This window comes from Myotis myotis, unplaced genomic scaffold, assembly GCF_014108235.1.
Source record: "Myotis myotis isolate mMyoMyo1 unplaced genomic scaffold, mMyoMyo1.p scaffold_m19_p_1, whole genome shotgun sequence".
NCBI lineage: Eukaryota > Metazoa > Chordata > Mammalia > Chiroptera > Vespertilionidae > Myotis > Myotis myotis.
In genome coordinates this window covers 208,316,914-208,333,712 of record NW_023416313.1, presented here as the reverse complement: position 1 = coordinate 208,333,712, position 16,799 = coordinate 208,316,914, and the positions used below count along the sequence as shown (strand labels likewise).

General features: G+C 38.1%; 1 protein-coding gene across 2 annotated transcripts; it reads left to right on the top strand.

Annotated features, from left to right (window-relative positions):
• Positions 1 to 618: 618 nt before the first annotated feature.
• DIO2 (iodothyronine deiodinase 2) lies at positions 619 to 15,488 on the top strand. 2 transcript variants are annotated; one of them, XM_036314415.1, is made up of 2 exons: positions 619 to 1,542; positions 9,760 to 15,488. In XM_036314415.1, exons 1-2 carry the CDS (start codon positions 1,321 to 1,323, stop codon positions 10,345 to 10,347), a joined length of 810 nt encoding a protein of 269 aa, XP_036170308.1. In that variant the 5' UTR covers positions 619 to 1,320; the 3' UTR covers positions 10,348 to 15,488. The 2 variants fall into 2 exon arrangements, with proteins under 2 accessions (XP_036170308.1, XP_036170318.1); XM_036314425.1 differs by having other exon boundaries at positions 9,760 to 10,335.
• The last annotated feature ends 1,311 nt before the right edge of the window (positions 15,489 to 16,799 follow it).

Here is a 16,799-nt window from a genome sequence, read left to right as displayed (position 1 = left end):
GAAATGCTGTGGTGGTACTCAAAGAGTCAAAAAGTTTTCCACCTCAAAACTCACTCTGAATTTTGTTAAATAAAATCCTGATTCAAAAAATATTTAAGGAACCTAGGTCACAAATCTGATGAGAGTCATACTATATAAATATAAAGACCAAATGGAAGCATTCACATCTTCCAAGAAATAGAGCAAAGGTGACCATTTCTTCCTCTTCTCTGTCTTCCAGGATCCCTTCTTTCTAACCCCCCTCCTAAATGAATAATAATAACAGTAATAATAATAATCAGAGCAGAAAGTGTTAACTTATCAAATCTACACATTGTAGTAAATTACTTTCCCCAAGGTTTGAAAGCATTTCCTAAAAACCATCAGAGGTATTAATTTTGTTCTCTCTCTCTCTTTAAATCACAAAGCAGAATTCCACTGTCCTTCTCCCCACCCCCCCCCCCCCCACTTCTAAAAAAAAAAAAAAAAAGTTGTCGAGTTTTGCTTTTCTATTCACTGCAGTCCTGGCCAAAGTAAAGCCCTTTTTCTCAATGACGTCAAGATCTTTACCAAGATTAGGCTTTCATTTCTCTATTGCAGCAATTAGCCAGGGAATGTATAAAAGGCTTCAGGGAGACTCACTGGGCTGCAGAGAGCACTTTGCACCACAGATAGCAGAAGCAAAGCCAGAGGGAGTGGGGAGAGGAGAGGAGTCAGTCGTTCCAGGGGAAGGAAGAGAGTGAGACAGGCTGGGGGAAGGAGAACAGAAAGTGTGTGTAAAACGGAGTAAAGAAGGGGGGAGTAAAAAAAAAAAAAACCTGCCCTTAAAGCACATTTTAAAAACTCTGGCAACTCAAGAAAAGAAACAGGCTACGTATCTGAACATAGAGACAATGAAAAGCTACAGAAAATTTTGCTGTCTCTGCCACAGTCTCATAGGTGCTTGGAAATGAAAGTGGAACTGCCTGTCTTTAACCGACTCTGAGAGGGTAACTGGATTAGGGACCGGTACGCCAGTATTTTTTTTTTTTAGGTGTTTTTTTTTTTTAACATCTTAAATCCTGAAAAAAAAAATGCAAGCAGCTCGGAATTGAATGAATTGATGGGCACACTCCAACTGCTGGGCTGGAGAGACTGGACTTGGTCTTGCCACTTCTGCTTCTTTGAAAGAGGAGAGATCTTGGGCTTCCTTTTAATTTAGTTTTTCTCCTTCTCTCCCCCCCCTCACCCTCCCTAACCTTCCCCTTTACCTCCCCCACCCCTCTATTGCCACCCCCTTTTAAGTAAGAGAGTGAAGGGGAGCCACAGCGCACACGGGAACTGACTTGGAAGGCAAGGAAGATGGGCATCCTCAGCGTAGACTTGCTGATCACATTGCAGATTCTGCCAGTTTTCTTCTCCAACTGCCTCTTCCTGGCGCTCTATGACTCGGTCATTCTCCTCAAGCACGTGGTGCTGCTCTTGAGCCGCTCCAAGTCCACTCGCGGGGAGTGGAGGCGCATGCTGACCTCAGAGGGGATGCGCTGCATCTGGAAGAGCTTCCTCCTGGATGCCTACAAACAGGTGAGCGGGCCAAGGGGCTGCTTAGGTCAGCAGGGGCAGGGGCTGCACGCCCTGGGACTGGAGGCCGCTGGGAGCATTGCGGGGAGATTGTGGAACCTGTGTGGGGGCCGAGGGGTTATGCTCAAGTGAGCTCCTGCCTTGACTTTCTACACCTGTCACAGGAGTCAGATTTGACAGGTAGTAAGCCACGCTGACTGTGTGACCTAATAAGGAGTCTTTGTAATAAGGGTCATTTAATGGCTTGCTGTGATTTCAGAGTAGAGGGTGTTTGTGCCGGCAGGAGAACTTTGGGAAAAGTATGAAGATGCTGGGAGAGGGCAAACTGCTGCATTTCCCATGCTCTTGTTATAAACTGGGGTTCCGATGTTTTGCTTGATGAGATGCTAGGTGAGCTGTGTTGGGAAAGACCAGTGGGTGAAAAGCAAGTGGCGGTGCGGGGCGCTTGTGGTGGTGGTGGGGGAGGGGGCGAGAACATGCTACCAAAACTCAGGGAGAGGACAAGGCTGCAGGAATGATCACAGCAGGTGTGCTTTGGCATACTATCTGCATCATTTCTGGGAGAGGTAAGAGTTAATGTAAGCGAGCCCGTGTTCAGCATCATCCTCTATATTGATTCCAATCTGAACCCTTTTCAAAGGGTTATCAGGCCCTGTGTCCCAAGTTACTAGGTAACAGTTTGCAAAAGGAAGATCTTAGCACTGACAAAGTCAGAACTCCAGACTTTGTAAAAGAAACCACATTTGCTTTGTTTCTCAGAAGTGAAATAAGTTGTCTTAGAAAGAGCAGATGCGTCTACGGTTCATTCAGTTTCAAAGCTGTTCTAAGGCATGCCTTGATCACTGGAGCAGCAACCTCACTTACCTGAGGAAGTCAGGTCCCAGGGGCTGCTCTCTCAAAGCCAGAGTTGAGACCTTTGTTTCTCAGTGAAGAATGCTGTCATTTTAGCCTTTTTTAATTTTTATTTTTTATGCTCAGAGGATCTTCAACTCATCTTAGGAACAAAGTGAAACATTTCTCATGAGTCAATTTGCCCCTTCTCCCCCGTGTCCATATAACTCCTGAAGGTCCCCGAGCAAGAAGAATAGACCTACTTGGCAAAAGTTGCTATCAAAGCAGTCTTGGTTTTCCCTGTAGCCACAGTATTGGGGGATCTTGTCCAAGTTGCCAGGGAAGGGGAGTTTGGGAGGAATATGGAAGCCAATGAAGTGGTGCACCTTAAGCAGGCAGCACCCCAGAACCAGAATAAAACTCAGAATAAAAGAGGGGGAAAGGAATGAGACCTCCATAATAAGCACTAGAAAACTAAACCTATGCCCCCAGAAAGGAAAAGAAGTAACTTCTAGTCACAAAGAATCCAGAGTAGGGTTGCTCCATTGAAAATCAAACAAGTGTTCAGGAAGAAAATATCCACTGTGCATTAGGGAAGTTTTACTACAACACATGCCTTTGATATTGAGAGAAACCTGCAGAAGGTTTTCATTTTTTCTAAAGATAGGAGAATAGTTAGAACTCTTGTCAATCAGGAAAATTTCTTTTATAATTATATGAAATGATGCTCAAAGTTCTAACAGGAAAACTCATGTATATTGTGTATGTGGGGCCAATGGGAGATATGTTAAGTATGAGGGGATCATTTCATTTCCACAAGTGTATACATTGAATGTGAGATGTTTATGTTTTTGTATTTGTAGGTCTTAGGAGATAACATGGCAATGTCAGTGGTTTAATCTCAGCATATTAGATTCTTACTTTTTTTAAAGAGAATTGACTTTTGCCTAGAAAAGAAAAGTCACTGCCTGGGAGAATTTTACTAATATGAGTGTATACTTATGTAAACATCTCTCACATAAAATATAGGGGCTGTGAGGTTGCCCACAAATATTAAGTGAGGTTGTTTTCCTATTAAGCAACTTATTAAAATTAAGAGAGAAAAACAAACAAATACCTCTGTAATAGACTTTATTATTTATTTTTTTCATTAATGTATAGTGTTCCATTGTGTTGCAATATTTTGTTATTCCTATTCCAGGAAATTGAGGATGAGTGATTTGTTTTCTTTTCTTTTCTTTCTTTTTTTTTTTTTTTTTTTTTTTTTTTTTGCCTATGGCTTGTGCATTCCTCTCCTGTATTGTTTATGCCTACTGATTTGATTAGTGACCAAGTTCATGACTGATGTTATTAAGTTTGCTTTTAATGATTTATATAATAGCTAACACCATGAGAAGAAACAACCCAAGAACCTGCCTGTCCAGAGACAAGACTGGACTGGGTGTGTAATGAATGGAAACATGGCAAACCCAACTTGTGTTGAACTTAGGTCTCCTTCTGCCACCCAGTAAGGCAAGGGTAGTGGTGCTGGTGGTGGCATTTGAAGTTCACTCAGAATCTCTTTCCTGAATACTGTTGTCTTCTGTGCCACCATCTCTGGGTGTAGCCATTTCTAGGGACACACTGGAGGAGGTACTGTTTGAGATAGCATCACAGTATTTCACAACCCTGACTTGCACTATTTTGAGACTGCCACCCAGAAGCAGAGTTTTCCAGGATGAGTGTGTGCATATGAGATACGATGAAACATGTCTTTTCTAATTCTCCCTGTTGTTGAATGTCAGATACATGGGGATATTTTAAGAGAAAGTGAAATGAAAGTGTTATCCTTGGGCTTGGCTGTTACACAAGGCAACACAGAAGTTAAAACAGAACAAAATAAAACAAATAAACAACAACAAAAAAAGCCCCTTCTTCATGAACATGTTAAAAGGGATTTGAAATTAACTTTGTAGGGAAGCTTGCAAAGATAATTTTGGTTTGGTTAGAGGGTGTTCCAGGCATTGCTTTTATGAAAAGGCAAGTCTACAAAAACTCATAGATTGAGGTGAATAACAGATATTTGTCATTTAAGTTTCCTTTGTCAGTGTCATTGCTTTTAACATTGCATCCTTCTGCTGATGCTCAAAGACTAAAAATGCAACCAATGAGCAAACTGCCCTGTCTGGGAGCTAGCCCCTACCTAAATGAAGTGTAAAAGTAAACACACAGTATAGATGCCGAGAAGCAGTTTAGCTTCCTCACGGTTAATATGGCAGTGGTACAGAAAACATATTCATTTGAACATATAATTTTGGTTTTGAAAAGGTCTCTTTAACATCTCCTCCTCCTCATTCACCTCAAGCCTTTTGACACTAGTTTCTACCATGGAAAATGGCTCTTTTAAGAGAGAAACATTCTCCAAAGAACACAAAGAAGGCCACAGCCAGAGCTTGTTCATCACTTGGATAAAACAGTGGGAACTGATAAAAGCTCAGAGCTGTGTTTCAAGGTAGGAATCCAAAAGAAAATGGCCAGAAGTGAACTGCATTCAGAGGAAAGAGTAGGTAGTTTATTCTCCAACTCTGATTTATTTGGCCAATTTGAATGTAAATGGTTAAACCGCTGCTTAATAATTGTTTGGCTATGTTCGTAAGGACATTGATGTAGCCTGGTCATTATGTCAAAGAATTGGAAATTTCCTGGTAGTGAATGAAGCCATTCCTGGACTTCGAACAGCAAGAAGGATGTGGAAAAACTATTCTGCTACCCCCCTTCCATATTTACCACTTGCTTTACTTTCTATCATGAGATTAGGTGATATTTTGTCCAGTGGAAAAGAAAAAAAAAAGTTAGTAGTATATGCTCTGTTTCCAGCTTCTAATTGACGAATGGTCCTTTCTTTGTTCCTTTCACAGTCCACATGTTCAAGCAGCATTGCCCTCCTCCCCACTCCCCCCACCCCATGCACTGAACACTGTGAGTGAAAGGAACCCCGTCATCAAGGGAATCAGATTTATAAACATGCCATGTAGTTACACTCTTGCTCATATTTATAAACATGGCTCTCACAACATTTGAGCTTGGCCCAGAGACGCTCCCTGTCATAAAAATGCAAACCCTTAATGTACCTCCAGTGTTGGTGATGTTGTGTTGATGTTGATTACAAAAACGTAAGAAAGGACCATTGTAATAGTGTAGATGAGAGAGATAAAAGTCAGTGATGACGATATTGCATTTTACGTACGTACGTCCTTTCTGATTGTTGCAAAATAAAGGGACCCTTTGGGAACATCGGAACTTCAAGACCAATTAGTGGAAATGATGCTTCTTGTGTTTGGGCATTAAATACTGGGCAGGGTTCTCTTTAGAGCCGCTAATGCTGGCAGGGAAAGAGGTACCGACCTAATTACTCTTCCGCAAGAGTAAAAAATGCCTTTTGAATGCCTCTTTGGCAAATATGTCTCATTAAGGACAAAAACCAAACACAAACCCTCTAAGAAGGAGAAATTAAGATGATAGGTAACTTGTGGCCAGGAGACTTTCTGTGCCACTGTGGGAAATTAAAACAAAGTTTGGGAGTATCAGGGATAACTTGTTTTTGTTGAGCTTCTTTCCTGCAGCCTAAATGTTATTATTATGGAACCAGCTTTATTTTCTTCATCATTTTGGCTCTTTGTCAAGGAATGCTTTGCTCCTGGGGAAAGCAAAGAATCTTCCACCATTGAAGACAGTGGTGATTCTCCCATTCTATCTCAGCAGGGTGCATAGCCAAGCAAACCAAGAAATTCTCCATTTGAAACTCTGGTCATAATAGGAATTTAATTTTCATGGTGACCAAATGGGAAAATGAGAAAGGAACAATAATGTCCTTGTAAAAAATTTTCTTTGCAGTTAAATGCAAACTTTATTATTTTAAACTTCTATTTTTTTCTTTATTATTGCTAAATTATCCTCCATCAGTAGGTTTTTAGCCAATATGGACAAATTGTATGATTAGTATATGATACTTATAAAAGCAGACTACTGGTCTACTCACATTTGGACTTACAAATCATGGGTGTGTGTTTTCCCCTACTAGTATTAATAACATTGATCTTACCTATGCATTTCTCTTACCTAGTCATTCTCATGAGCAGGATATCTGCTTATTATATGCTAATCTGCAATAGGGTCATAGATGCTTAACAAAATAAAGAGGATTGACTTTCATTTTATACAGTAACCAGCTGAGGTAATCCAGAACAGAGCAACAGCATTAGGTATTGATGATGGTGGTACTCTACAGTAGGTTTACATTTCTAAATTATCTATCTCAGCTCATTCATCACCCAACTATGGTTATATTGATTACAGGTCAAGGTTATACTAAGTGTAAAATTCTTCACTGACCCCTACATAGGATTAGAACAACTATCATTCATTCAATAATTCATTCAAAATATATATATATATATATATATTTACACACACACACACACACTGATCCTAGCTTAACAAAATGCCAAATCCTCACACACAAAGAACATTATGTATTTGGTAACTTTCTTTACTTTTAAATTTAGAATGAAAGTGTTGGATTTGTTCTAAATTTTCTAAAGTAAATTAGTATGGCTGTATTTTGGAAAGAATTATGTGGCTGACTTATACTTTGTCACTAAAAAGGAAGAGAAAGTGCTTTAACTTTCCAAGAAAATTAACTACAGGAAATAAGAGAGGCACCTGTGACTGAAGCATCAGATTAGATTATTCAGTTGAATAGTCAGGAATAATGCAAGGATCAACAGTGCTGCTTGGATGAGAGCCATGGGCATCGGAGGCCCACTTAAGAAGACCACACACTTGTTGGTTGGTCTTAAAAATGACTCCAAAAGGCAGATGGATGTTTTCACCTACCAAGAACCAACAAGTCTATAGTCCAGACATGATTTTTTTCCTGTGTATGGATTGCTCAGTTAACATAAAGTACAAGAGCTAGTGGATTCAGACTGATTGAATGCATTCAGATCTTGGTTGTATAAGTATATTGAGGAACACAGCCCAACAATATGGTTAAAAGCAGCCATGCTAGAATTGTTACTGCTATCTTAAGTGGAACAGATCTAATGGTAAGGCAATGGTAATGCTACCTACCACCTAAATCTACGAAGAATTACAAAAAGAACTCATAGATTATAGGTTTGTAATATCTTTAAAATATATATCTTTACATTTTAAGTATATTTTAATACCTCAGAGACAAGTGTGGCTTATATAAAATAATAAACCAGTCATAGAAAGACAAGTACCGTATAATTTCACTCATATGTGGAATCTAATGAACAAGATAAACAAACAACATAGAAACAGACTCGTAGAAAACACTGACAGCTGTCAGCAGGGAGGGAGGTTTGAGGCTGGGTGAAAAAGGTGAATGGATTAAGCAAAAAAACAAACAAACAAAAAACCTCATAGACAAAGACAACAGTATAGTGGTTACCACAGGGAAAGGAGGGTTGAGGGGAGGTAGATGTGGGTAAAGAGGGGATAGATGGTGATAGAAAGAGATGACTTGGAGTGGTGGACATAATACAATATACAGATGATGTACTATAGAATTGTACACCTGAAACTTATGTAATTTTATTAACCAATTTCACCCCAATAAATTTAATAGAAGAGTAAAACATAAAGAACAATAAGTAAATGAAATAATCCATCTAAGGGGATTAACCAAGAAGATTAATATAAATAACATTTTCCCTGATAGTGTTTGAAAAACAAATGTACCTATTGAAATCATACCAACAGCTTGCTTTTCTAAGAAGCAGAGTATTATTTTAAGATTTCTTTTAGAAAAGTACCAGTACTTGTTTTAAACCTGCCCTGCTAAGATTTTTCAGGAGGGAGAGTCAGGACTTCTTTAATTCTTTCCCTACAGTGAAAATGAGTTATGCATTAACATTAGATAGAAGCTTCTGAATAAAAACCCTTGAGTATTTTATATCAGTCTGGATTGTTGAATCTTTAACAATTCACTTCTAAATGACTTCAATTAACAGCAGTTTTATATGTGGCTGTATTTATATGAGGAGAATAAGTCGATCTAGTTGGAAGTGTTTTGTAATATTAAGAATGGTGTATAAAATCAATTGTACTTTCATAAGTTGTCCCTGATGTTATTGGCTTTGATTAAACCATTCTAAGGGAAGATCCAATTGTGTTCATTCAAACTGAAGTAATTGGCTCTTTTGTGTTGCCTGTTTTTTATTATCAATTTACAGACCCAAAGGCCAGCAAACTTTCTTTCAGTCTCTGTTCAACTATTTAAACCACATGCAAAGAGGGCACCTGGAACAATTTTCTTCTAGATCTCTTCTGCCTGTGTATTTTATAATTCAGAGGAGCTTGTTAATAAAATGGATGATAGACGAGTAAATGGTTTGTGACTTCCTAGATAAAAAGAGGGAAATAGACCAAAAAACAAAACAAAACACAAAAAATGAGAAATTGCAAGTAGAATTCTGGAATAGTTTAATGTTTTTGTCTGTTTGTTTAATGAAAATAATGAGGTTCTAGTAATAAGAGCCAAAAGTAGGCAGTAGCTATAGGAAGGATGTCGTGCTGATGAGAGCTCAAATTACTTCTGGGGGAAAAATGTTTTTAAACATAGAATTGCCCGGGAAAGGTGGCATTCTGTTTTACATATTTTGATGGCATCTAATAATGGCAGCCTACATCCACACAGTGAGTTATCGTGTACAAAGAGCTATTTTCCTTATGTTATCCTTCTATAACCATATGAGGAAGACAGGCATCATTATCACCATTTTACAGGTGGGAATATTGAAGTGCTGAAGAGGCTAAGTGGGACTAGCTTCTTCTTATAAATGGTGGATCCCACATTTTCTATCTCTGGCCAAGAATAGAGACCATTGGTATCATTGTCCATTGAATGAGAATAAATGACTTAGCATCATGCAAGAAAGTAAAGGCCTTTTCTTTGTAGTTTAGAGCTTAGAAGGGGGAATTCAGAAGGAGGTACTATGTTCCACGACTCTGATAATTTGTCTTAGAGTAGACCATTTAACTTTTTAAATGAAGTCAATTAATCATTTGTTATATAATGTGTGCTAAGCATTGACAGCAAAGTAAGAACAGGGAAGAATACCAGCCTCAACTTAATTATGAAGAGCGTTAACTTCAGTGCCTTCAATGATAAAAATAATTACCTTCAGTGATTACACGGAATGAAAAAGACTTTTATTCTCTGTGGGGCCATTCTTTACGTTACCTGCCACGATGCCTCTTTACTCAAATCAATATATGTTCACCACATTTTATTAGAGCCACTTGTTTTCATATAGAGTGAATTGAAGTGACAATGTGTTTAATGTGGTATGCTCTTCCTCTTTCTTTATTCACAACCAGGTGAAATTGGGTGAAGATGCCCCCAATTCCAGTGTGGTGCACGTCTCCAATCCTGAAGGAGGCGACGACAATGAAAATGGTGCCCAGGAGAAGATAATTGCTGGAGCCGAGTGCCACCTTCTTGACTTTGCCTGCCCTGAGCGCCCACTGGTGGTCAACTTCGGCTCAGCCACTTGACCTCCTTTTACTAACCAGCTGCCAGCCTTCAGCAAACTGATAGAGGAGTTCTCATCAGTGGCTGACTTCCTGTTGGTCTACATTGATGAGGCTCATCCTTCAGATGGTTGGGCGGTGCCTGGGGATTCTTCTTTGTCTTTTGAGGTGAAGAAGCACAGGAACCAGGAAGACCGATGCGCAGCTGCCCACCGGCTTCTGGAGCGTTTCTCCTTGCCGCCCCAGTGCCGAGTTGTGGCTGACCGCATGGACAATAATGCCAATGTAGCCTATGGGGTAGCCTTTGAACGTGTGTGTATTGTGCAGAGACAGAAAATTGCTTATCTGGGAGGAAAGGGTCCCTTCTTCTACAACCTCCAAGAAGTCCGGCATTGGCTGGAGAAGAATTTCAACAAGAGATGAAATCTAGATTAACTAGTTAAAGGTATGATTGTAATGGAGCGATATATATGTGTGTGTGTATATATATATATATATATATATATATATATATATATATATATATATATATATATATATATATATGAAAGGAAGTGAAGAGCTGAATCCACTAGTTCAGCTGAATCTCATTGCCTCCACTGAATCTCATTGCCTCACTGAAAGACAGGAATTTACATCTCAGAAGAACATAAACTTCTATCATCTCAATGCTTCTTTCAACACCCAAAATAGCATTTGGCTAAATAGTAGCCCCATCACTTCTCTTTCTAAAAGAAACTTCAAAGTTTTTCTGATTGTAAAGATCCCAAGATGGAGAGGAAGAAGCCCTGTTTGCTACAGCTGATGCATGCTTTGGGACCTGAAGAAAAGACTCACCTGAATAACTACCATGTTAAGGAAGAAGCTACCATTCTTGTTAGTATAAGGGGTATTGCCTAGGCTTTATTCAGCATGGATAGAGCTCAACTAAAAAATTCTTAAATATATATTTACAATGGTACCTTGAACCCAGGCCAGGTGGTTAGGACCTTGGTGTTTAAATGTTAGTTTCTAGCCATGTAATGCTCTATACCAGTCTAAACATCCCAGAGCTCACAGGTGTTTTTGTAGATATCAAGAATGATTCCTACCTGGAGGGTTAGAATGATCATCTAAAACTGAGAGTTACTTTCAAGACAGGTGAGGAAAATCAAGTTGACTAGCTAGGAAAAGGAGGCAGAAGGATTAGGAAGCATCATAGAGTTTCACCTTGAGAGTAATTTTTTATCCACAGAAACATGAAAATATACACAAGACCAGAAAAAGGAGTAGTTCAACTGAAAGTAGCATAGAGAATATACGTAGGGAATCAATATATTTATCATAGTATACTCCTAGATTAAGGGAGAAAGGGGAATTGAAAGGGAAAAACACACTCTAATATTTGCATTTCTGAGGTTTGTTTTTTTTAAATAATTACTTTTTGAAATGTATTTGTGGTGCGTATATTTTCAGTGGGTGAATTGCACCCACACCATTGAGAGGTAAAACCAATGGATCCAGTAGTACTGATCTGTCCCACTCCATCTCTACAATTGTGATGTGGCCCTACTCATTCTTTGTTTTAAAATATTTATTGTTGAAAGTTTTGCATATGTCCCCCTTTTTCCCCATTGACCATTTCTAGCCCAGCCCCACCCCATACCCCCTGCCTGGCCATATTCCTCTTGATCTCTATAGAAGTGTTTAATCAATGCTGAGCTCTTTGGCTCAAAATATGTATACACATTCATTCTCAGATGCTGTGGGAGGTAGGTGTCTTACCCATTCAACTACAGCCCTGTTTTTCTTTCAAAGTAGGTGAGCTATAATGAATGACCAGTACAAACAAACATGGTTTCTTCAGTTGCAAAATAGAGGAAGAGAAAATTAGTTTGCGATAATTCCCATCAAAGGCAATCCTTAGTAGTATGGAATTTGGTAAAATGGAATAGCCATTGACATTTAAATTTGGACTTGGATCTTCCTTTGTTTCTATTAGCTAAGGTCTAGTAATCTAAGGCCTTTATAGTACATTAATATAAAGTTATTTATGGTATATAAATCTCTTTAAAATGAAGACATGATAGTTTTATCTATAAGTAACATAAGTAATAGACCTACAAATTTTCTATCATAAATTTAAGGACATTATTAAACACAGTATATGTTTTTATTTATATGTAAAATCAAAGGTTCTTATGACCATTCCATTAATAATTGAATCATAAAATAAAATTAATATAAAAAGATATCTAAAGTTGAAAATAACTTTCTGAACTAGTTTCCTGAAATGAAAAAGATGTGGGAGCTGAGTTTGCAAAAACCAGAAATCTATTTTTATTTTTAGATTGGAGTAATATAGTAATCATATCACTGGTCAGTTTATTGTTTAGATATTAAAGGGCCATTTTAACTGACTCTTTATACAACAACATTTAAGCTTCTCAGTATTTTAAATTCTACAAAGTACACCTACAAAGAAACAAAGCAGATTTTGACATTGTGACACAAATTTCTGAAAAAATCACATTGAAAATGGATTATTTCAGAGTTAAATAGTTAAACTCTATAACTCAAGGCTTATCAGTGGGCCCCATTGATTTTTATCTTCAAAATGGTGTTGAGATTTCTGTGGCACATAAAAGATCAATTGGTTGCAGCACACCCACCTTGTTTCCTTAAACTTTCCCCTTTGTTCTATATGTACAATAATGGAACAGGATGTTAGAGAAGCTGGTAGGGGGATGAGATTCAGTGAAGGCAGTTAGTGCTAGTTGTCTGGGGAAAGGGTGATAAAAAAAAAAATCACCCAGTTGTGATACATTTTTAAAGAAAGAGAAAGTTGTGTGCGTGCAATTCCTCTGGCTGAGGATCATCCAATGGAGAAATGAGGCAGTGGAAATAGACATACAAAGGCATAGGCTGAATATCAGGGAAAAAGATATGTTCGATAGAACATAGAAGAGTCACTGGAAGAAAGACTGTTGGGGGCCAATGGAGAAAATGAATTGACAAAGCTCAGGAATCCTACAATATATAGAATGGCTTGGTGTTATCAGAATTATGATAAGTCTTTAATTATGTAACCTATTTATCTCAACATAAACTTTTATGATTTTCTGTGATGTATCTTTTATGAACTTAACGAGAACTCATAGTTTGAGGTAGAGGGGAATCGATGCTTAGCTGACATGCTCAGAGAAATTATTAGATTGTCAATACCCACCCCACCAATCCTGTCTTTATAAAGTATGTTCCTTTGAAAAACTGTAGTTCTTATTTTCACAAGGCAAAATTTTTATATATTTAAAATTTTATATGTAAAACTTTGAGTTGTTGTTCTTAGCAACTAAGCATCTTTTCCCCCTGTGTTTACATGGAGCTATCAGTTTATCCTCTTAAACTGAATTAGCTTGTCTGTTATTGAAATAGTTTCTGAGCAATTTTAGATATTGTCATAGCTTCTGGATTCTCTCAGACAGGTAGTGTTTGAAAGACTTATGTCTTGGAACTATTCAAAACTTACTTTATTTTTTTTATTTTGTATTTGAAAATATTAGTGGAATCAACAATGACTTTCTTAATTGGGCATGAATAAAATGCCTGCACAGTAAAGTAGACATGTTTGATACAGACATTAAAATGTAACTGACCTCCTTAGAAACAAATTAGAACCTCTGTTCTTGCTTTGTGTAGCTAAAGTGACTGTCATTTAACTTATCTGACTTTTTATATTTATGTTTTGTATCTCTGGTCCTATGTCTTCACCTTGTTTATAGAATGTACCCCTGATTTTTGGTAATATCAACTTCTAAATGGCATATTGATTTAGTTAAATCCTGCCACTAATCAGGAAATGCCTATTCTATGACCACGGAGAAAAGAAAAGACTGCTGCCTTTCATTTTGCTTGAGTGTATTTCACTAGTTGGGCTCTTGAATAAAAATTAAGAAATATGGTGAGGTCATGCATGAGGACTGCCTGGCTAGATAAAATACCAGAGAGGCAGGTGAAAGACAATATCTAGGCCTTTGGGGAAATTCCCAGATGGATGCAAGGTAGCCTCAGCATGTCCTATGGACTATGTCCATAACGAGGAATGTACTGTTGTACAGGACTTCCCATTCTGTAAATCCTAAGAGGATCAAGTTGGGCATTTATTTCACCTGAACTCTGACTGATAGTTTGAAAAATAAGCTCAATTAGAATCACATGGCCATTGCAAAGAGAAAAATGTGAACACCGATGTCTGTCCTATTGAAGAGTTAATGAAAACTTTTTTACCAGCATTTAGAGCTTTTCAGAACATGCCCAATGTCCAATGTCAGATCTCTCAACAGTTGAGACTAGCAATGAGCCTTTTAATTCTAGAAGCTTTAAAAACAAACAAAAAATATATTGCCAAAAATCAGAGCTAAAGTGTTTTTTGTTATATTCAAACCTCCTCCTTACTTCCTCCTTTATTTTTAAAATAGAAGCTAAACCCAGTCTTGATATGCATTTCTAGAATGGAGCACAAGTACCAACCTCTGCTTGGTGATCAGCACTCTCTTGATAGTATCCTGAGGTTCTCTAGGAAAGAAGGGGGCAGGGCCTGGGAGAGTCAGGAAGTGGTTAGGTGGGAAGACCTTGGTGTACGTATTTGGGAAAATTCTAAAAGAAACTTCACACCTTTGGAGGAGGCCTGAGTGACTTTAGGATGAGCCAAAGGGCCATTTCCTAATGCCTTACATTCTGGATAGCACCAGAAGCAAGGCCTCAGTCTTAAGAGACCCATTTCTATTCCACAGTGAGTCTAAACCAAGAAAGCAAACATGTACAGATATCCAAACAAGACTGTTCATGCAAGTCAGGGCTTGTTGCCTATATTGGGCAGCAGCACTAGCGCTCCAGAGAGTTTATTTAATATTTATTGAGGAGCCTTTGAAGACCTAAGCAATGTTTAATGAAGTCATAATTTTGGCTCAAAACTCCTCCTACCCCCCTGAAAACATGAACAGGTAAACACATAAATTAAAGAAATCCACAGAAGGTTTTGGGAAATAAATAAAATTCTCCCAAGACTTCTCCAGACCATGTCACTGGTGGGTGTGGTTTTCATGTGTGTTAGAATTGGAGGATGTGGAAACATGAGTATCTAGTATTATACAACCAAAGCCATGATAAGATATTGGGTAGGGAATGTTGGCCAGTTTTCTTTAGTTTTGCATCACATTATCACCAGACTCCATCACTAGCCCAAATAATCGGGCCCCCGAAGAGGGAGATTGGGATGTGTGGAGGCTACCAGTGTGCGAATGATAACTACTGACCAAAGAGTCATTGACTCAGTTAGTGGTTGGATGTAGTCACATTCGTTTGCTTCTGCCCATCTTTGTCTTCCCAGCAAGGAGAATATTCGGGGCATGATGCCATGAGTACTGGGTAAATGTGGTGAGAATGCATGTGTGTATCTCTGCTTCTTGGTTGCAGAAACAGAAATGCTTTGGAGACTATCAGTAGAAAGAGTGTTATTATATTGGTGCTGAGTGGTATGTGTGCTTCTACAATTTGTCCTTGTATTTTAATAAACTTTGAATAAAAGAATAAAGTTACTCTTTGGTTCTATTTGTTTATTTTTGAATTACTCTTTAGACCTTGCCCTTGGCTGGAACACATTCATGGTTGACAAGGGAAAGAGAATCCATCATTCTAATATTTATTCCTTGGTATTTGTGGGCAAAGTGGCCAGCAAGGCCAGGTTATTTTAATCTCATGCTGTGTGCCAGAGTCTTCAAGGAAATCAAGACAAGTTAAAAGAAAATCTTCAGATACTTTCCATATTCATGAACAAGTTGCACATAGAATTCATGGAAAGGGGCCTGTAAAAGAGACTGTGGAGCAAACTTCTACTTGGTTATATTTACACCCCAGGTTTTCTAAATGCAATAAATAAACTTTTCAGGAAGGTGGTTAAAGCAATACACACACACACACACACACACACACACACACACACATACATACATACACACAGAGTGTATGCATGTATGTGTGTGTGTATAAGTATATATACATATATACACTTTGTTATACAATCGTCAGTACATTAACATGGAAAGAAAAAAATCAACATTTGAACACATTTATATTAAGCATTTTCCACTGTGAGAAGGTATAAAGCATTTGAATAATGGTTTACAGAGGTAATGGCCTGTTAATGACAAGGATATATTTGCAACCTGGTTAAATATGTACATTTTGTTCCTGAAAACAGGTGACTTAACCAAAGTATTAGTATTTCTTGAGACTCTTGCTCATGATTTCGTACACATAATAATTTTATTAATACTTGTAGGGTCTTATATTTCTGAATTTTAATAAAAACAAATACTTATTAGTTTGACAACTACTGATTGAGTTTCTATTCTTTGCAGGGTGCTAGGTGCAATGGGATGACCAAAAACAGTAAAACTGAACACAGAAAGGTATGACTTCCTCAAGGGATCTATAATTGGTTTGTCAAGACTGCAAGTGACAAACTCAAATTAGTCTACAACTTAACAAAACAAAAAGAACCCAAATTTATTGACTGATATAACCAAACCATGGGAATGTTTGGGAGGAAACTTGCTCAGGGACAACTGGATCCAGGGGCTTAGAAACTCTCAGGGCTTGCTAGGTCTTTTGTCTCTTTTGGGGGGAGTCAGCTTTTTTGTTCAGACAGGTTTTTACTTATGTTGGGTGACTTGGCTGGACCAAGTTCTCACTTGCATTCTAACTATAAGATGGCTCAGATAGAATTTGACCCTACCTTCAGGGAAGGACTTGAGCTGGACTAACTTGTGTTATATGCCCACACTGTTGCCTTGAGAGGAGGGTCTGTTGCCAGAAGGAGAAGAAGAAGTGCTGGGAATATACAAAGG